The 16,239-nt window shown below is 31.7% G+C and overlaps 1 protein-coding gene across 1 annotated transcript in view; it reads right to left on the minus strand.

Moving 5' to 3' along the window:
• Nucleotides 1–375: 375 nt before the first annotated feature.
• LOC145268231 (adaptin ear-binding coat-associated protein 1-like) overlaps nucleotides 376–16,239 on the minus strand; it is a 42,319-nt gene continuing 26,455 nt past the window's right edge. The window contains exons 3-7 of the mRNA XM_080123552.1: nucleotides 16,076–16,177; nucleotides 12,433–12,514; nucleotides 7,647–7,755; nucleotides 3,656–4,008; nucleotides 376–1,209 (exon numbers count right to left, since the gene is read on the minus strand). Of these exons, the coding sequence (XP_079979678.1) occupies nucleotides 1,173–1,209; nucleotides 3,656–4,008; nucleotides 7,647–7,755; nucleotides 12,433–12,514; nucleotides 16,076–16,177 (683 nt within the window). The 3' untranslated portion in view covers nucleotides 376–1,172. The remainder of the gene's footprint in view (nucleotides 1,210–3,655; nucleotides 4,009–7,646; nucleotides 7,756–12,432; nucleotides 12,515–16,075; nucleotides 16,178–16,239) is intronic.

Genomic DNA, 16,239 nt, shown 5'->3' on the forward strand with positions numbered 1-16,239 from the left:
ATACTCATGAATGTGATACTTAAATGTTTATGTAAAAATAAATAAGTATATATATATAATATATATACACACCCACCCACATACACACACACACATACACACACACATAAGTATGAATAATAACAAAAAAGAAAAAAAATTGTAAATATAGGAACAGAGGAGAAGGTAACTCTGAGAAAATAACATGCTGACAGCATTTATAATCCATTTTTGTCAGTAACCAATGAAGAGAGATTAAGCCTTGCCCTTTTGCTAATTCATACATCGTGGAATAAATATTTTTCTCTGCTTCTTTTCATATATAAAAAGAAGGAAAAAGGTGTAATTTCCTTTCTTGACTTTCGGGAGAGAAATTGTGTCCTGCTTAAAAAAATCTTTTTTTTTTAGAGTCATATGCAGGTGATAAGTGGTCCAATCCAGCTAATAAAATGAAAAGTCTAAGAAATATAATCTTGCATTCTGAAGAAATCAAGATGTCTCTTGATACAAAAGAATTCTTCAGTGTTAATCACACAGATATTCAAATATATGTAAACAATATTAGTGGCATTAATTATAATAACCATTACTCCAACAGTGTTGTAAAAAAACAAAAAGTAGAAAAAAAATTTCAAAAACCTTAGAAAACTATAAAAAAAAAAAAATGTCTACCTTTAAAATAAAATAAATTGTAAAAAAAAAAAAATAACGTTAAAAACTAAGATTAAAAAAAAGAAAAACGTTCTGAAAAACCTTAAAAGGATATCAAAAACAAAAGTCCAACTTTTAAAAATAAATAAGTCTTAAAGAAATAAAGTTAGAAAAAAAGATATTTAGAAATAAAAAAAAAATATTAAGAGAAATTTTCTTGAGAATTAGACCAAACCTGAAGTTGAAAGTAATGAAAGGCGCTTTTTGAACAATTGATGAAACAAACTCAGATATATAAAAAAAATAAAAAGGAACATAAAAAAGAGACACTGAGAAAGAAGAAAATAAAGGCTGTAAGCATTATGAATTCACAGAAACAAAGAATTGGCGGGGATGATAGTGAGAGTATAGAGGAAATAAAGAAGCAATGATATATTCATCTCAGTCTGCTGCCGGCAAGTAGTAATGTTCCTCTGTGAATCCTTAACTTCTGACTTTAGCCCAATTATTTTTTTTTCTATTTTACTTGAGGAATTTTCCCATTAAAACTGAACCCAGTTACTTGCAGAACTGTGTGAACTGAAAAAGAAAAGAAAAAAAATTAACAAACAAAAATTACAAATTCAAATTTCAAAGAGCTATTTAGAAAAGAAAAGTAATAATTTTATTAAAAAAAAAACAAAAAAAAAAAAAAAACAGCTTGATTAAAAATAAGAGAAAAGAAAACTGAAACAAAAATGAAAATGGAAAGATCCCAGGTAACATCAGGTGAATTACAGCAAGTAAAAAAAAAAATCAAGAGTCTAGTAAAATATTTGGGATATAAAAAAAAATCTTTATTTACCATTTATTTGAAACTATATTTTATTTTAATAGTCATTTTATTTGTTTCTTTGGGGTATTTTAAAAGGTTTTAAATATTAATTTTAATATTAGCACAACTTGCCATTTGAAAATTCAAATATTTCAGATTTGCATTGAATTTAATCTATAGTCACCGAAACACCAATTAAGCAAAATTTATTGAATTTCTTAAGACGCCTTAAGCTTAAGCCTCAATTTGTAGATATTTTCTAGAATTAAAAACATGTCATGGATTTTGATCAAAATTGGAAGAAGGATTCTAAACATAAGATTTGGTACCATTAAACTTGATTTTAATCTTCATAAAAAAAAAGTTCAAAAAGTGCAACACTGTTCTGGTCAGAGAATTAAATTTACAATTTACTCTTCCTTAAATGAGTATTCTAGTTTACATCTCTATCTCTACCAATACAATCTGATTTTAATCAACATTAACACCCTTACACAGCCTAACATCACAAGTGCATTTGAAAAGTTTTATCACTGCACAATCAGATGAGCCCAGCATATAAAATCAACAGTCTTTGATAAGACAGAGGTACATTTGAAATGAATGTTTCTATTTAGAGCATAATTGAGCCATGATACTTGATCTTGCATTTTGAACTTTAATTCAAGCCATTATATAAAAATAATTTTATAAAATCAACAATATGTTCTCTACAGTGCAATGTAGACTATAATGTCTTGTGGACTGTCACTGCAAGGGAGGCATATGAGCTTCCTCCTGGTGCACTGCAGTGGATCCTTGACTAGAGCAGGCAATCAATTGATTTGATTGAAAAATAGTTAATTTCAATGACAATAAAAATATTGGAAGTGTGAAACGGTCGTTGATCCTCATTAAATCAATTATTTTGTAAAACTCTTTAGGGATATTATTTTGTATATGTTCACTGCACCGAGGATTAAACCAAGCTTGTTTTTTGTGTCTATTTCTCTTATTCTAATTAGGATTATTACTATTATATACTTCATTATTTTTAATTTTATTCTTATTATTTTTATACCTATTTTTATTCTTAGTATTTCTTCTTTCTTTCATTGCCATGTTATATGATATTGTATAGTTTATTCTGCTATGAAACAGTTCATAATAACACTTGGGACAATACTTATGAACCGTAAATACACAATATGATGGTCTCATTTTATATTATGTTGTTTTGATTTTTGCAAATATATATATATATATATATATATATATATATATATATTTCATTAAATAAAATTAGTTTTTGTCTATTAATTCTATTTTCGATCTTCCAAACAACAGTCTTCACTTCTGGCAGGAACTGGCTGATGTAATTATCATATTTATCATACGACCGAGTACTTTTCAATACTTCAGGATTCATCGTCAGGGATAAATTGATCCAACTGGTTTTGAACAATTTATAAATTTTTTTTTATTTGAACTTAGGATAAATATGGTGATTACATCAGCCAGTTCCCACCAGAAGTGAAGACTGTTATTCGGAAGTTGGAAAGGTTCGAAAACAGAATTAATAGACAAAAAAGTCTATTCTATTTAATGAAATATGCCATAGAGAAAAAATGCTGCCTATATATATATATATATATATATATATATATATATATTTATTCACATTTCAGCCCGGCATTGCCCGGGTGTTTGGAGGTGTATGCTGAGCAAAAAAAAAAAAAAAAAAAAAAAAAAAAAAAAAAAAAAAAAGGTCAATTTTTTAAACTTTAACCCCTATTATGACCCCTTAAAATTTATTGTTTTGGGCTCAAATCGAGTTATTAAGTTAGATCCATTTCCAAGAACCCTATATCTAAAATTTCAAGTGTTTAGACCGAAAATTGTCGGAGAAGTTTGGTAGAGTTCTCAAAGGTCAAATCGTTGAACTTTGACCCCTTAACAGCCGAAAACCGATCACATAGATTTCCCAAAATCTCAGTACCCTGTATATCAAATTTCGAGTCTGTAGACTGAGTTATTGTGGAGGAAAATGTACACAGACACACACAGACAGACACATTCACTTTTATAGATTTATATATATATATATATATATAAAAAAGCCATAGGCATCAGGGATTACCTAACTCCCCTGCCTCCTTCATTGTGAAAATGATGATCAGCAAGGTTCAGTTAATCTAAATTTCTAAAATTCTGTTTCAAAAATATTCTTACCTGGTGAAATCACCCCATCCAGATGAATCAGAGTTGGAAGCAGCAGCAGATTTGGAATCTTCATTTGTTCCTTTTGATGCCAATTCAGAAGAAGGTATAGGATTAGTCTTGCTGCCTGGAGCAGCACCAATGCCTGATGCGTCTGCAGATGGATTCATAGAGAGTAGATCCAACAAGGGATGTGAGGCAGATGAAGAAGATGCATCTTGATTTGCAGAGTGTTGGATACCAACATTTGGCCCAGATCCAGGAGGGGGAAGTATTTTTATTCCAGGTCCAGGAGGTGGTGGTAAAAGACCACCAGCGCCACTGCCAGCATGTGGTTTTGGCCGAGATTTTGTTGCAGATTGTCCCTATTTAAAAAAAAAGAAAAAAAAAAAAAAAAGAAAAAGTTACTCAAGGCAAGGCATGAAGCCATTTGATGTAAAGAATTAACAAGAACAAGAGATGATTATTGCAAAGACAGAAGATGCCTATTGACCTTAGTCTTGAAAAGACCAAGGCTGTAGGCAGGAGAAAAACAGTGAGCAGGAAGAGAGTTCCACAGTGTTGCAGTTCTTGGAAAGAAGCTACTGGAATAAGAAGCTGTATTATAAATATGGGATTATTCCACAAAATGAAAAATAAGGCACACACAGAATTTGAACCAGAAGAGGGATCACCTAGCACAGGTATCATTTTAAACTCCTTCATCAAAAATGTGTCGCAGATTTTGTACAATTTCAGCCTTTTTTAGATGTTCAGCTTGTTAGTCAAAGAATCTAAGATAACACTCATATTAAAAGGTCCCTTTTATGCGGTACAGGTTCAAATTTTGTACATTATTATTATATCTACATTAATTTGTCTAGTCACCTGACTAGATCAACCAATCAAGATCTATTCATACAGATTAACCTCAGGGTTAGTATAACCTATCTATAAAACTAAATTACCATAAAAAAATATTCTTAGTAAACCAATAGTTAATATGGTTACCATATTTTTGTTAATTTCTACTTTGATAATTTTTAGTCCCATGCAAGCGACTCTATAAGTCAGTCTGTTGGTCCGTCGGTCTGTCCGTAACACTTTTGTGCTTGGCCTTTTTGGTTAAGATCAAAGGTCTGTTGTTAATAGATGCTGTTCTTAGCTTTTTAAGCTTTTCTTAGCCTTTCTCAAAGTGTAGTATCTGTTCCGGCAGATACTGCAAGCAAAGACCATATGTGGGGACGACCCCACATATAAAACTTTGGTCAATGTAGGGGTAACCCTTCATACCAATTGTCACTATCCAGCTCCTCTACTCCCCGGGGAGTTGGTCCCCATTTCCCCATCACTCCTCATATAAAAAATCGGCCTTGTGCCTAATTTGCTCGGTGGGGGAGCAAATAAATACTGCTTTTCCTGGCCTTTTGGCCAAGATTAAAGTGTAGTATCTGCTCTGGCAGATGCTGCAAGCAAAGACCATCTGTGGGGGCAGCCCCACATATGACACCTTGGTCAATGTGGGGGCGACCCTTCATACCAGTTGTCATTATCCAGCTTCCCTACTCCCCGGGGAGTTGGTCCCCATTTCCCCTTCATTCCTCACATTAAAAATCGGCCTTGTGCCTAATTTGCTCGGTGGGGGAGCAAATAAATACCCTTTTCTTGGCCTTTTGTCCAAGATCAAAGTGTAATATCTGTTCTTACTACATGCTGTACTTATGTTTGTAACTTTGTGATATAAAGTGGGACATCACTTTTCTGTATTAATTTAATGTAAAATGATCACCCACTTTACAACCAATCAGTCTCAAAGCCATTCAAGTCATTCTCCAGATCATTCAAGTTGTTTTTGAAGGATTCCAGTTATTTTTTAAGCATTCAAGTCATTCTTAAGGTCATTCAATTCATCCTTAAGTTCATTAAAGTCATTCTAAGTCATTTACTTTTTATTTATTTAAGTCATTTCAGCCCATTTTTCGGTCATTTTAGTTTATCTTTACGAATTTCATGTCAACCCTACATTCACGCATTCATTCATTACACAAGAGCACGCGACTAATGGCTATCGGCCTTGTTGAGAGAGAGAGAGAGAGATGAACCAAGTTATATGTTCATCAACGTTTCATCTTTATTTCAAGACTTCCTTGGGATGATTAAATTAATTGAAGAAAATAAAATACCAATACAAGATTTGAAAATATACTTGTCGCTTGTTCCATTTCAGAGTTAGTGAGATTTATATATGTCATATTGCCATTTAGATATTTAAAAAAAGATAGGATACAATTTATGTTCATCTTTAAATAAATATAGCTGTTATATATCAAATGTGTGTAATTGAAATGAAATGAGTATCTTTGTTTTGTTATTTATTGACTGATTATTTATATTAATTATTATAAGTAATATTTTTTATAATGTGAGTGAGTTAACCAGTGTCTAAAGTTAAATTTTGTACTTTTAATACAAATTTACTTATTAAAAGTGAAAAATGTAGAAACCTCTATGCTATTTGATTGTGCTTGAGTTTGTAATAAGCATGGATTCAAGAAGTCTTCATCGAAATTTATTTAAAATAAATGTAACGGTTTTTATTTGTTTGAAATTAAAAGAATGATCATGCTGCAATGAATGAAAGAATAATACATTGAGGGAATTGCTATTTTTTATATCTCTTATGTTTATTGAATCTTTTTTCTAGTCCATGTTGTTATATATATATATATATATATATATATATATATTTTCTCGTCGAGTTTCACCAATATAATGGCAATTATGGTGAAACTCATTGTGGACTACAGAAAACACTCAAGGAACATAAAAAACAATATCTGAAGATATATCATCAAAACTAAGTTGATTTTAAATAGATAAATATTTATTACTAGCGAGAGGTACCTGGCGTTATCCGTGTGTGTGTGGGGGGGAAAAAAAAAAAAAAAAAAAAAAAAAAAAGTATGAGGATCGAACCCGAACCGTTGAGGCAAAGTTGTGAAAAACAAAAAAAACGTGCGACGTTAACCATTATTGCCCCACCGCGACATGCTTACGGAAACACGTTTGAATTTATTTAATTACTTGGATTTAGCACGTGCTCGTTTTAATGAGTTAATGAGATCAAGTTTGACTGCAGGATTTCATTCAATGCTGAATGCCCCCCCCCCAAAGATGTTATAGGAAAAAGACTAACCCACATGCGGCGAGCGACAAATATTGAATATTTATCTTCCCGAAATCGAGCAAATTAAATAGACAGGTGAGCTTCGTTGTTAACTGTGAGATATTACAATTTATATGTGATATAAAAAGTTTTAAAAAGTTGTGAAGCGAGCGACTGCTTCTCTGAAAAAAGCCTTTTGTAAACATACAGAAAAAGCAAACACACATACAAACATACATTTTCGCTTTTATATTTATAGATTAAAAGTATATATATATATATCTGCATTGATTTGACTTTGAAAACTTACAAATATATATTAATATTTTGATTTATATGAGCATGTACAAATGCAACACTGATATGACAATGTTTCAATTGGAAGTTATTAAAAATATGGGGTTTTGTCCAGAATTCATTACATTAAATAAAAAAAAAATTGTATGATGTATGGTACCAGAGCTGAAACGAAAATATCATATTCCAAAAATCACATAAATTGATCAAGTAGTTTGATTTTTATAAAAAAAATCATTTTGAAGTGGTTAATAGAAATTCTTAAGTTTTACAACGAAATTTCACATTTGAATTATTGTTCAGTTATCTCCCTTGTTTCTTGACATAATTTTCAAGATGGCGATGAGAGACAGTCATTTCTCTATTACTGATAAAATTTGATTTTCTTAATTAAAAATAAAATTATTTGATCAATTTATATGATTTTAGGAATATGATATTCTCGTTTTGTCATGGGTATGTACATCATAGAGATTTTTGCTTTGTATAAGTCTGGACAAAAAAAAAACACACTATGGTTATATAACAATATTTAAAAATAAAAAGTACGAGAACACTTACAACAATATTTAATTTCATTGTTTGACCTTCCTTTAAACTTAAATCAAGTTTTGGACCTTGATCAAAATTTTTTGATGATTTTTCAAGTTCTGCTTCTTGTTTCAACCACCTGAGAAAAAAGATGAAAGAAAAAAAAGTGTTTGTATTGCCATTAAAAAAAAAAAAATATGCAAAATATCAAAAAGAATTTAAAGTTGTTGCATAAAATGATTATTTGGATTACTATTTTTGTCTTGGTTCTTTCTGTAGATGTAAATGACAACAAATAACATTCTAGATGAGAGCTCATCCTTCAAGGAAACATGTATTGGAACAAATACATTGAGGATATTGCCAAGGCTGTGCAAAGAAAGTGGGCTCCCTCTACTTTGCTAAAATATCAATCACACCAGAAAGCATCTTATACCTCTACAAAGCCACCATTCACCATGCATGGAGTATTTCTGTCACATATGGGCTGGTGCATTTACAACAAGTCTCTCACTCTTAGATAAGGTAAAAAAAAAAAAAAAAAAAAGATGGGGCATACTACTGGATTCCAATCATTCACTTATCTAGTACATTCCAATCAAGAGACCTTTTCAAGATTCTAACCAGATGCAATTGATTGTATCTCTCTTGCACTTGGTTCACCAGGTAGTTTTTGAAATTCATTTTCATGAGTCTGGTTGCTCCACAATTACTGGAATGATGCAGATCTTCCTAAGATTCCAGTTTCTTTTCATGTCATACATAAAACTTTGGTATTTCATTATCTTTTTCCTTTTCAGCTCTGTTTAATTCAGCACCATTAAGAGTACTAACTTCTAAAGTTAAAGTTGTTTCTTTTCATTGTCCCATATTACTATGTCAGATTTAATAGCTTCATTTCCAAAGTACGTAGCTGTAGGAATTGCATAGTCATAATGGATGGTGTACAACTTATTACCAACTGTTGTTTCTGGTATATGCTCCCAGGACTTGCTGCTGCTGCTGCATTTGATATTCACATTTTTACAGATGATCCAGGAGGTATTTACACACTCCATTATTGTGTCGCATTATATAGTAGCCATCTTATAACTGTAAGTGGCTCATACTAGTTCTGTGTGACAGAACTTACACTTTCTGGCATTGCTGAGACCACTCTTCTTCTTAAAAGCATTGCTCACGAAGCCTTGATCTTAGGCAGCCATTGAAGTAACTTAGCCAGTCTATATAACCTTCTTATATATATATATATATATATATATATATATATATATTAGTGTGCATTTAACACACTAATAAATACATTCATTTCTTGTTTAAAAAATAAATAAATAAATAAAAATCCAATTACGCATGCAAAAAGAAATGAATAAACTTTAGAAATGCAAAGATTTCACGAAATACGCCCACGCAAATTCTGCGGGGAAGAAAACTTTAAATGTGTTTTATTAGGTGGACATAGCTGAAAGCATACCATGTGACAAAGTTGTGCACTTTTTGACGAATCAACACCCAAAGAAAGTCTTAATTTTCAATCCCTTTTCCCAGCTTGCCTGGGAGTCTCTCAAAAAAATATATAAATGTTGAGCAAACTTTTCCCATCCTCTTTTCTCCTTCTCTTGTCAATGTCTTTGTTGCTACTTCCTTTCGCTAGCATGACGAAACACACCTATTCACACTTACACATGCATATACAGAAATAATAATGCAGACATTCAACCGCGCACAGAAACATTTACTTTTCACTTCCTTTCTCATTACACACAAAAGAAACAAGCATGTTTCTCAATAAGAAAACAAATGTCATTCTCTTTTTTCTTTCGATCCAGTGAACATTCCAAAAATAACTTTTACATTCATAAAAATAACTGCCAAGACATGATTTTCGAACACTAAAAATGATTTTGTTGTTAATTATTAATTTTGTGTAAATAAACAAAGTTTATTTCGCATATTTGATTTTTTTTATTATTTATTTTTATTTGTGGTGGAAAACAGATCTAATCGGACCTGGTTACCACTAAAATAGTTTTGAGTCAATTCATCCAGAAAATACTCGGCACACTGTCTCTCTGAAGCCAAAATTATACTATTACTTCTATTAAGTATTCTGAGAAATAAGTCTTGGTGTGGAGGAATAGGCTACTCATGTTCAGCACTTCTCTTCATCAGGGTTCTGAAGGCACTGTTTCATTTCATGCGTTCTACACTGAAGTCCCATGATAGCTTTTGCATGCAGAAGGTCTTGTTATTGTAGATTCCCTGGAAGAGTGCATCTCCAAATTGCTCACACGGAACATCGGCATGGAGAGGAAAGAAAATAAACATGAAGACAAAGTTTCTAATCTTCATTGCTGATTGTGACATGCTTTTCTGTACTGCCTGTTGCAGAAGTATAGGTGTAAACTCTAGGGTACTCTCAGAGCAAATTGAGTCCACAAGAAGTGTAATGGTCTTACTGTGAGGCTGGCAGTTGATGTTGACACTACCATCTTCATCATCTATTTAGATGACATGTTGAATGCTGGTGATAACTGCCAACATGCTATCACTGCTTGCTGTTGTGTGTCTTGGGCAATGTTAAGGGAGCTGCTGCCAATCTTTACATCTACAAAGTTTCTTTTAATAATTCCACACTTTATGTGTCACCAGAAACTTGACAATCTGTCTTCAGTGCATAGGAAGCAATATGATTCCATGTAACTTGATATCAACTCATATTCAACTGCAGGAGATCTCGCCTCGTATTGCCATCTTTGCGAGTCTGGGACACTTGCAGCACTCTAAATACCAAAACCAGATGAAGACAACATTATTTACAGATTACATTTTTACACATTTATAAACATGCTGTGCAGCACGTTTTGTTAGTGCAAGTGAATGGTGGGCATTGCAATGAGAGATGCTTTGCTAGAGGAAGAGGAGATGGTGCAGAGAACTGAAAAACATCTCTGACCAGTCAGACCACTCAAGAGATATTCTTCCTATTTAAAAAAAAAAAAAAAAAAAAGCTGCGTGTACGTGGTCTTCCTCTGGTGCTGCATGTGAAATGACGCCACAAAAAATAGTGAAGAAATGATGAATGTGAGAAGAGTGAAGAGCCAAGTTTCAGAAAAATCTAATGGATGGGGCAAAGGTTATGGGGTAAAAAGTATCATTTTTTGCAATTTTGAGGCATTTGTGACCCCTTCTGAGCTCCTGGGAACGCAGAATACCAGTGAAAATGGACAACAAATGGTGCAGTTTCACACCTTAAGACATGTATATTTGAATTCAGCACCATGGAAAACCACTATATAGACATACATAAGTTTTTGAGTAATATGAAAAAAAGAGCTTCAAAAAAGTATGTTTTTTTAGCCCTAAAAGTCCCAGAGAGATGCGAACCAGAATTTTGCCAGGGTCACTCATACTGAATTTATATTAAGAACAATGGCCTCCACATTTTGGTCAAGTTTCAGGAAAATCTAATGGATGAATCAAACACTATAGGGCAAAAAGTGTCATTTTTTACCTCTTTTGAGCCCCTGGGGACACCAAATCCCAGTGTAAATGGATAATGGTACAGTTTCAGGCCTTAACACATGTATATTTGAGTTGACCACTGTGAAAAACCACTATATAGTCAGACATATCAAGTTTTTGTTGAGAAATTTGAAAAAAAAGATCCATCGTTTTTAGCACTAAAAGTCCCCAGGGACACAAACCAGAATATTGCCAGGGTAACCCATACTGGATTTATAATAAGAACAATGGCTTCCACATTTTGGCCAAATTTCAGAAAAATCTAATGAATGGGGCAAAAGTGTCATTTTTGGCCATTTTGGGGCATTTTTGACCTCTTGAGCCCCTGGAGATGCAATGGGAATTTTTGCAAAAAAATCTTTTTTTACTGCGCATATCTATTTAATGAAATACAATTTGTGGTAAAATTTCAGGAAAAACTAATGGACGGTTATCTGGTAATCATCCGGACTGATAGACGGATGCTACTGAAAATATAGGTCCCTTGCCAATAAATTGGGGGACCAAAAAAAAGAAGTTGCTCAGTTGAGGAAAGAATCATGCTGGGATAAACTTTTGTAAGGAAAGTGGTTTTCATAGAAACAGTACTAAACGTCATTTTCAGTGGAAGTCTGTACTCTAGTAACTGCTGAATGCTGAACAATGACTACTAAGAAAAAGCCAGAACCAATCAAGGGTGAAAAAATCCCAAGAGAATAGAAAGAGAGGCAATTATAGGCATCCCTACCCGCCAGAAAGAGAAAGAGTGGGAATTTCAAGTTTAAGGGGCAGTTAGTTCTGGGGAGAGCTAAAAGTCAGTTCGGGTGCGCTTCTCCAGTCAGTTGGGGCCCTTGTGGCTCTCAATAGGGGACCTTGTTAAAAAAATGGGACTTGTGTTTTGGTCTGATCAAGCATTGATTTAATTCTGCAAGTCTTTTATTTACTTAAGTAGACTGGACATGACAGATAGTTAAAATTCTTTGGCCATTAAATGAAGGTGGACAGTTTGGAAAAAACTTGATGTTAGGAAAAAAAAAAAAATCACCGGAAAAAAGAGCAGAGGAAGACAAGGAACAAAGTTTATTGACATCTCAACAGGGCCACTGGGAACACAACTATGGATCTCATCAGAAAGACTGAATGCAGAGAGAACTGGACTTCTGGTTTTGCTTAATGTGAGGACTATTCATTGTAGTGTCAACTAGATGCAGAGACAGCTTTTGCCCAGTGCGACAAAGGTATGACAAAAAAAATATCTGACGGAATCTGTTTGTATTAAGAATTATTTGTTGTAGTAAAATAGAGAACTCACTTGAAATGATCTTGAAGGGAAACATTAAGATCAAACGAATCACTTCTGTCAGTAAAACCAATTCCAATGAACGCACTGCGTTCTGAAATAAAGATTAAACAATTTTAGATTTCTTTAAATGTACTTTTGTTCAACATTTATTTATATTCATATACACATTATTTACTAGATTATATTATATATAAAGATCATATAAAATTTACGATACCAAAATTAATAACAAAAAGTATGAGGTTTTTTCACAAATACATTTCAGGTATAAATGGAAAATGAAAATGGTTTGAAACATTGCTTACACCAACTTCATATGAAAATAACAAAATTGTCTCAGTCAAAAAATAATGTGGTTCACAATCACCGTTTCCTCTGACTTCCCTATCTCCCTCTCCTGAAGTCAGCAGTTTTCAGACATAAAATAAGATCAGTTAATTTTGTGTAAGAAGAAATTTGTGGGTTCAACCTTTTCTCTTTTTTTAGGTGGATTTGCTTATTACAGTCCAATAACTAGTTCTGCTTCTCTTAGGTTGAGTTCAATCCTCACTAATAAATTACAATTTTGATATTATTTCCTTTACTGATTTGGATTTTTTCCGTCATAATTGAAAAGGGCTCCATATTTTATATAAGAAAACAAATTGAATTTGGTTCTTCTTGGTCATTGTAGCGAAATTCTAAAAGTAAAATATTGAATTTCAAGAGAAACTAATGGTATCTACTGAATTGTCATGTCACAGTAATAAACATATCCAAATATTATGAAAAACGATAAGACAGAAAATTAATTATTAATGAAAATAGTTTTGGATACAATTAATGAAAATTGAATGTTGCAAAAAAAAAAAAAAAAAAAAAAAAAAAAAAGAAACCAGAGAGTTCTAATTGTAACAAAAGAGAGGTAAATATTTTCTGAAAACTGAAAATCCTTAGTTAATTTATTAAAACTTAATTTTTGCTAATTGTCTTTGAAAATTGTTTTCACTTTGTTTATTTTGATTTTTTTTCTGATCTTAGTTAAAAGGTGTTTCCATATAAACAGTCGTCTGGACAGAAGTACATCATTTTTAAAATAAATTATAGTGAAGTATTTTATAATGCCAATAACATGGTGCAACAATAACAAACGAAAATTGGCTTGTCACAATCAAAATTTGATATGTCAGCTTAAATGCTATTTAGGTACAACATTTGAAATCTCACAAGTTATCTGTATATGTTAGATTAATATATTGCCAATAACATGGCGCAACAATAACAAATGAAAATTGACTAGTCAGAATCAAAATTTGATATGTCAGCTTAAATGCTATTTAGGTACAACATTCGAAATCTAACAAGATAACTTTATATGTTAGAAGATATATATTTGTTATAGCAACACACATGAAAAAATTTAAATGGCTTAAAATATTTCAATATTGGTATATATAGAAAGAGCTTCATAAGCTAAGAAAGAATCTTTTTAAATTTTTTAAATCCAATTAAAATCAAGGAAGTTATGACTAATTTTATGTCCTGCGTGTTTGGATATTTTCTTCTCTTTAAGACCATATGCATTTTGTCACATTTTTTGCACTACCTTTTCAGTAAAAATGCTATATCTTTGTTAAAACACAAGACTAAGCAATGAAATTTACCATATAAGTGTATTTTTGTGCAAGGAATCTGAATATGCTACTAAAAATATCCAGAAAATGAATGGTTTCCAAATAATCTGCAGTAAATGCACATAAACATGCTGCGATTGCTTAAAAATGCCATGTATTCATTAAAAGAAAAGAAGTTAGAGAACTCAAAATTTAGTTGTAATGCATTTTATGTGCCAAAAACGGAAATCGAAATCTAGAATTGGTTAAAAATGAATATATTGCAATATTTCTTTGGTATTATTGTAGATTAATACTTTCTGCTACCCCTCCCCATCTGACCACCTCTCCAAAATATGTAATTCTACCTTTATAGACAATTGCATGTGAACAACTTGAAAAACTTTAATAAAAGATAACAAAAATTATTTTAGAATTTAATGTAAAATGATTTCCCATTTTGAATCATTCAAGTGTTTTAGGGCAGTTACCCCCCAACCTTTTTCCTATGATAGATAAATCCTGGGTGTTTTTTTGTTTGTTTTCTAAAAGGCGATTATGTGTGGTTTTAAGAGGGTCTTTGTGCAATTATGAGAAGGTGGGGGAGGTTGCCACTCTGACTTTGGGTTAATGATAGGGCTAAGGAAAATTATGTGTGAACATTCTGAAGACTTGATAGAAACAAAACAAAAACAATTTTAGAATTTAGAGTGGGGGTTGGTTTCACATAAATGTAAAATAATCCACCATTTCAAGATGATCCTAGCGTTTTAGGACAGTTGACCAATTTATTTTTTTATGGGAGATTAATCATGTGCACTTTTCTTTAAACGTTTTTATGCTTTTTTTTTACACTTATATGAGCTCACAGAGGAAGTTTGCTTAGTGGGGAGCTCTGCCACTTGTACTTAGTGTTATTGTTAAGGTTTTAGGAGTTTTTGCTAAAGCTGACAAAGTGTTAAAAATTTTGAATTAATGTTATTTTGATTTTTAATTACATTCCATGTCTTTTCCTACCGTTTTTATTTTTTAACTGAGCACCTTCTACAAATATTTAAATATTGATTATTTTTTTTAATTTTTTTTCATTTTTTAATAATCGGGTAGATTAGTTTCCATTTGATAATGATTCACTAAAAACATTTTTTAAGGGACGAAAATTAGAAGTGTGTTACCGTTCGTACATGTGAACCAAAACAATTATATTTCACATTTTCGCTTGTTAAAATATTTTAAAATTTACTACTGCCCAATTTTTAAAAATATTTGTATGGTTGATAACAAAATAGCTCTAACTTAACATGTAAGAAATTTTTTTTATAACCAGATTTTCAATTTAAAAAAAATTGATTTGGAATAAAAATGAACAACAAAAACAAAATGTCTGTTTACGCCATGTTATCGCGGCTGCTGCTATCACTAATACTACAGAAGTCTTGATTCAAATTCATAACGATTTTTTTCGGATATCATGTTTTTAAATTGCTACGTATCACTAGAGAAAACACTGTTCAATCATCTTTTTAACGAATAAACATAGTAAAAAGATTGTTTTATTTAATAGTGAGTGTTACTCAATCATTTTTAAATCTTTTTTTTTAACACAACAAAAAAACGAGTGATCAAATGAATTTCGGACACTCGAAATTATAAAAAATGACATCTCTTTTGGCTAATTTCCAAATTTCATTAAAAAATTCTTCACAGAAACATGGTACGAATGTTGAGAAATCAGGGGGGAGTCATTACAAAATCTTACCGAAAATGCCGTTTTATGATGTTCACATTTTTATCACTTTATTTGCTTAAAACTCTTAAAATATATAATGTATGTTATTATTTACTAATTCATTTGAAAGTATATTCATTTCTGAACAAAACGGTGGTATTTTGAAGACTTAAACTGCTTTGGTTTTTAAAATGTGACTATTTTAGCAGAAACCCCTTGAAATCTGTGATTATCGAAAGCATTTTAACGGCCATGTGTATTACTATTTGTTACATGTTTTATTTGCAAATATTTTTCAAACAAATAAAATTGTCCATCAAAAATGCCTCACCTCCTTCTTGAATCCGGATAACAAAATATCTGCTAGAGTCCATCACTGGCTCAACAGCCACTCCTGGATAAGAATCCACTGGGCATTTTGCAAATTCTTCACCTGTAACAATAATTAACAGATTAAAATATGTTTTTCTTTTTTGCATTAATGTTAAACAATTC

The sequence above is a fragment of the Euprymna scolopes genome, chromosome 43 (genome assembly GCF_053919585.1).
Source record: "Euprymna scolopes isolate OS-2025 chromosome 43, ASM5391958v1, whole genome shotgun sequence".
Taxonomy (NCBI): Eukaryota; Metazoa; Mollusca; class Cephalopoda; order Sepiida; family Sepiolidae; genus Euprymna; species Euprymna scolopes.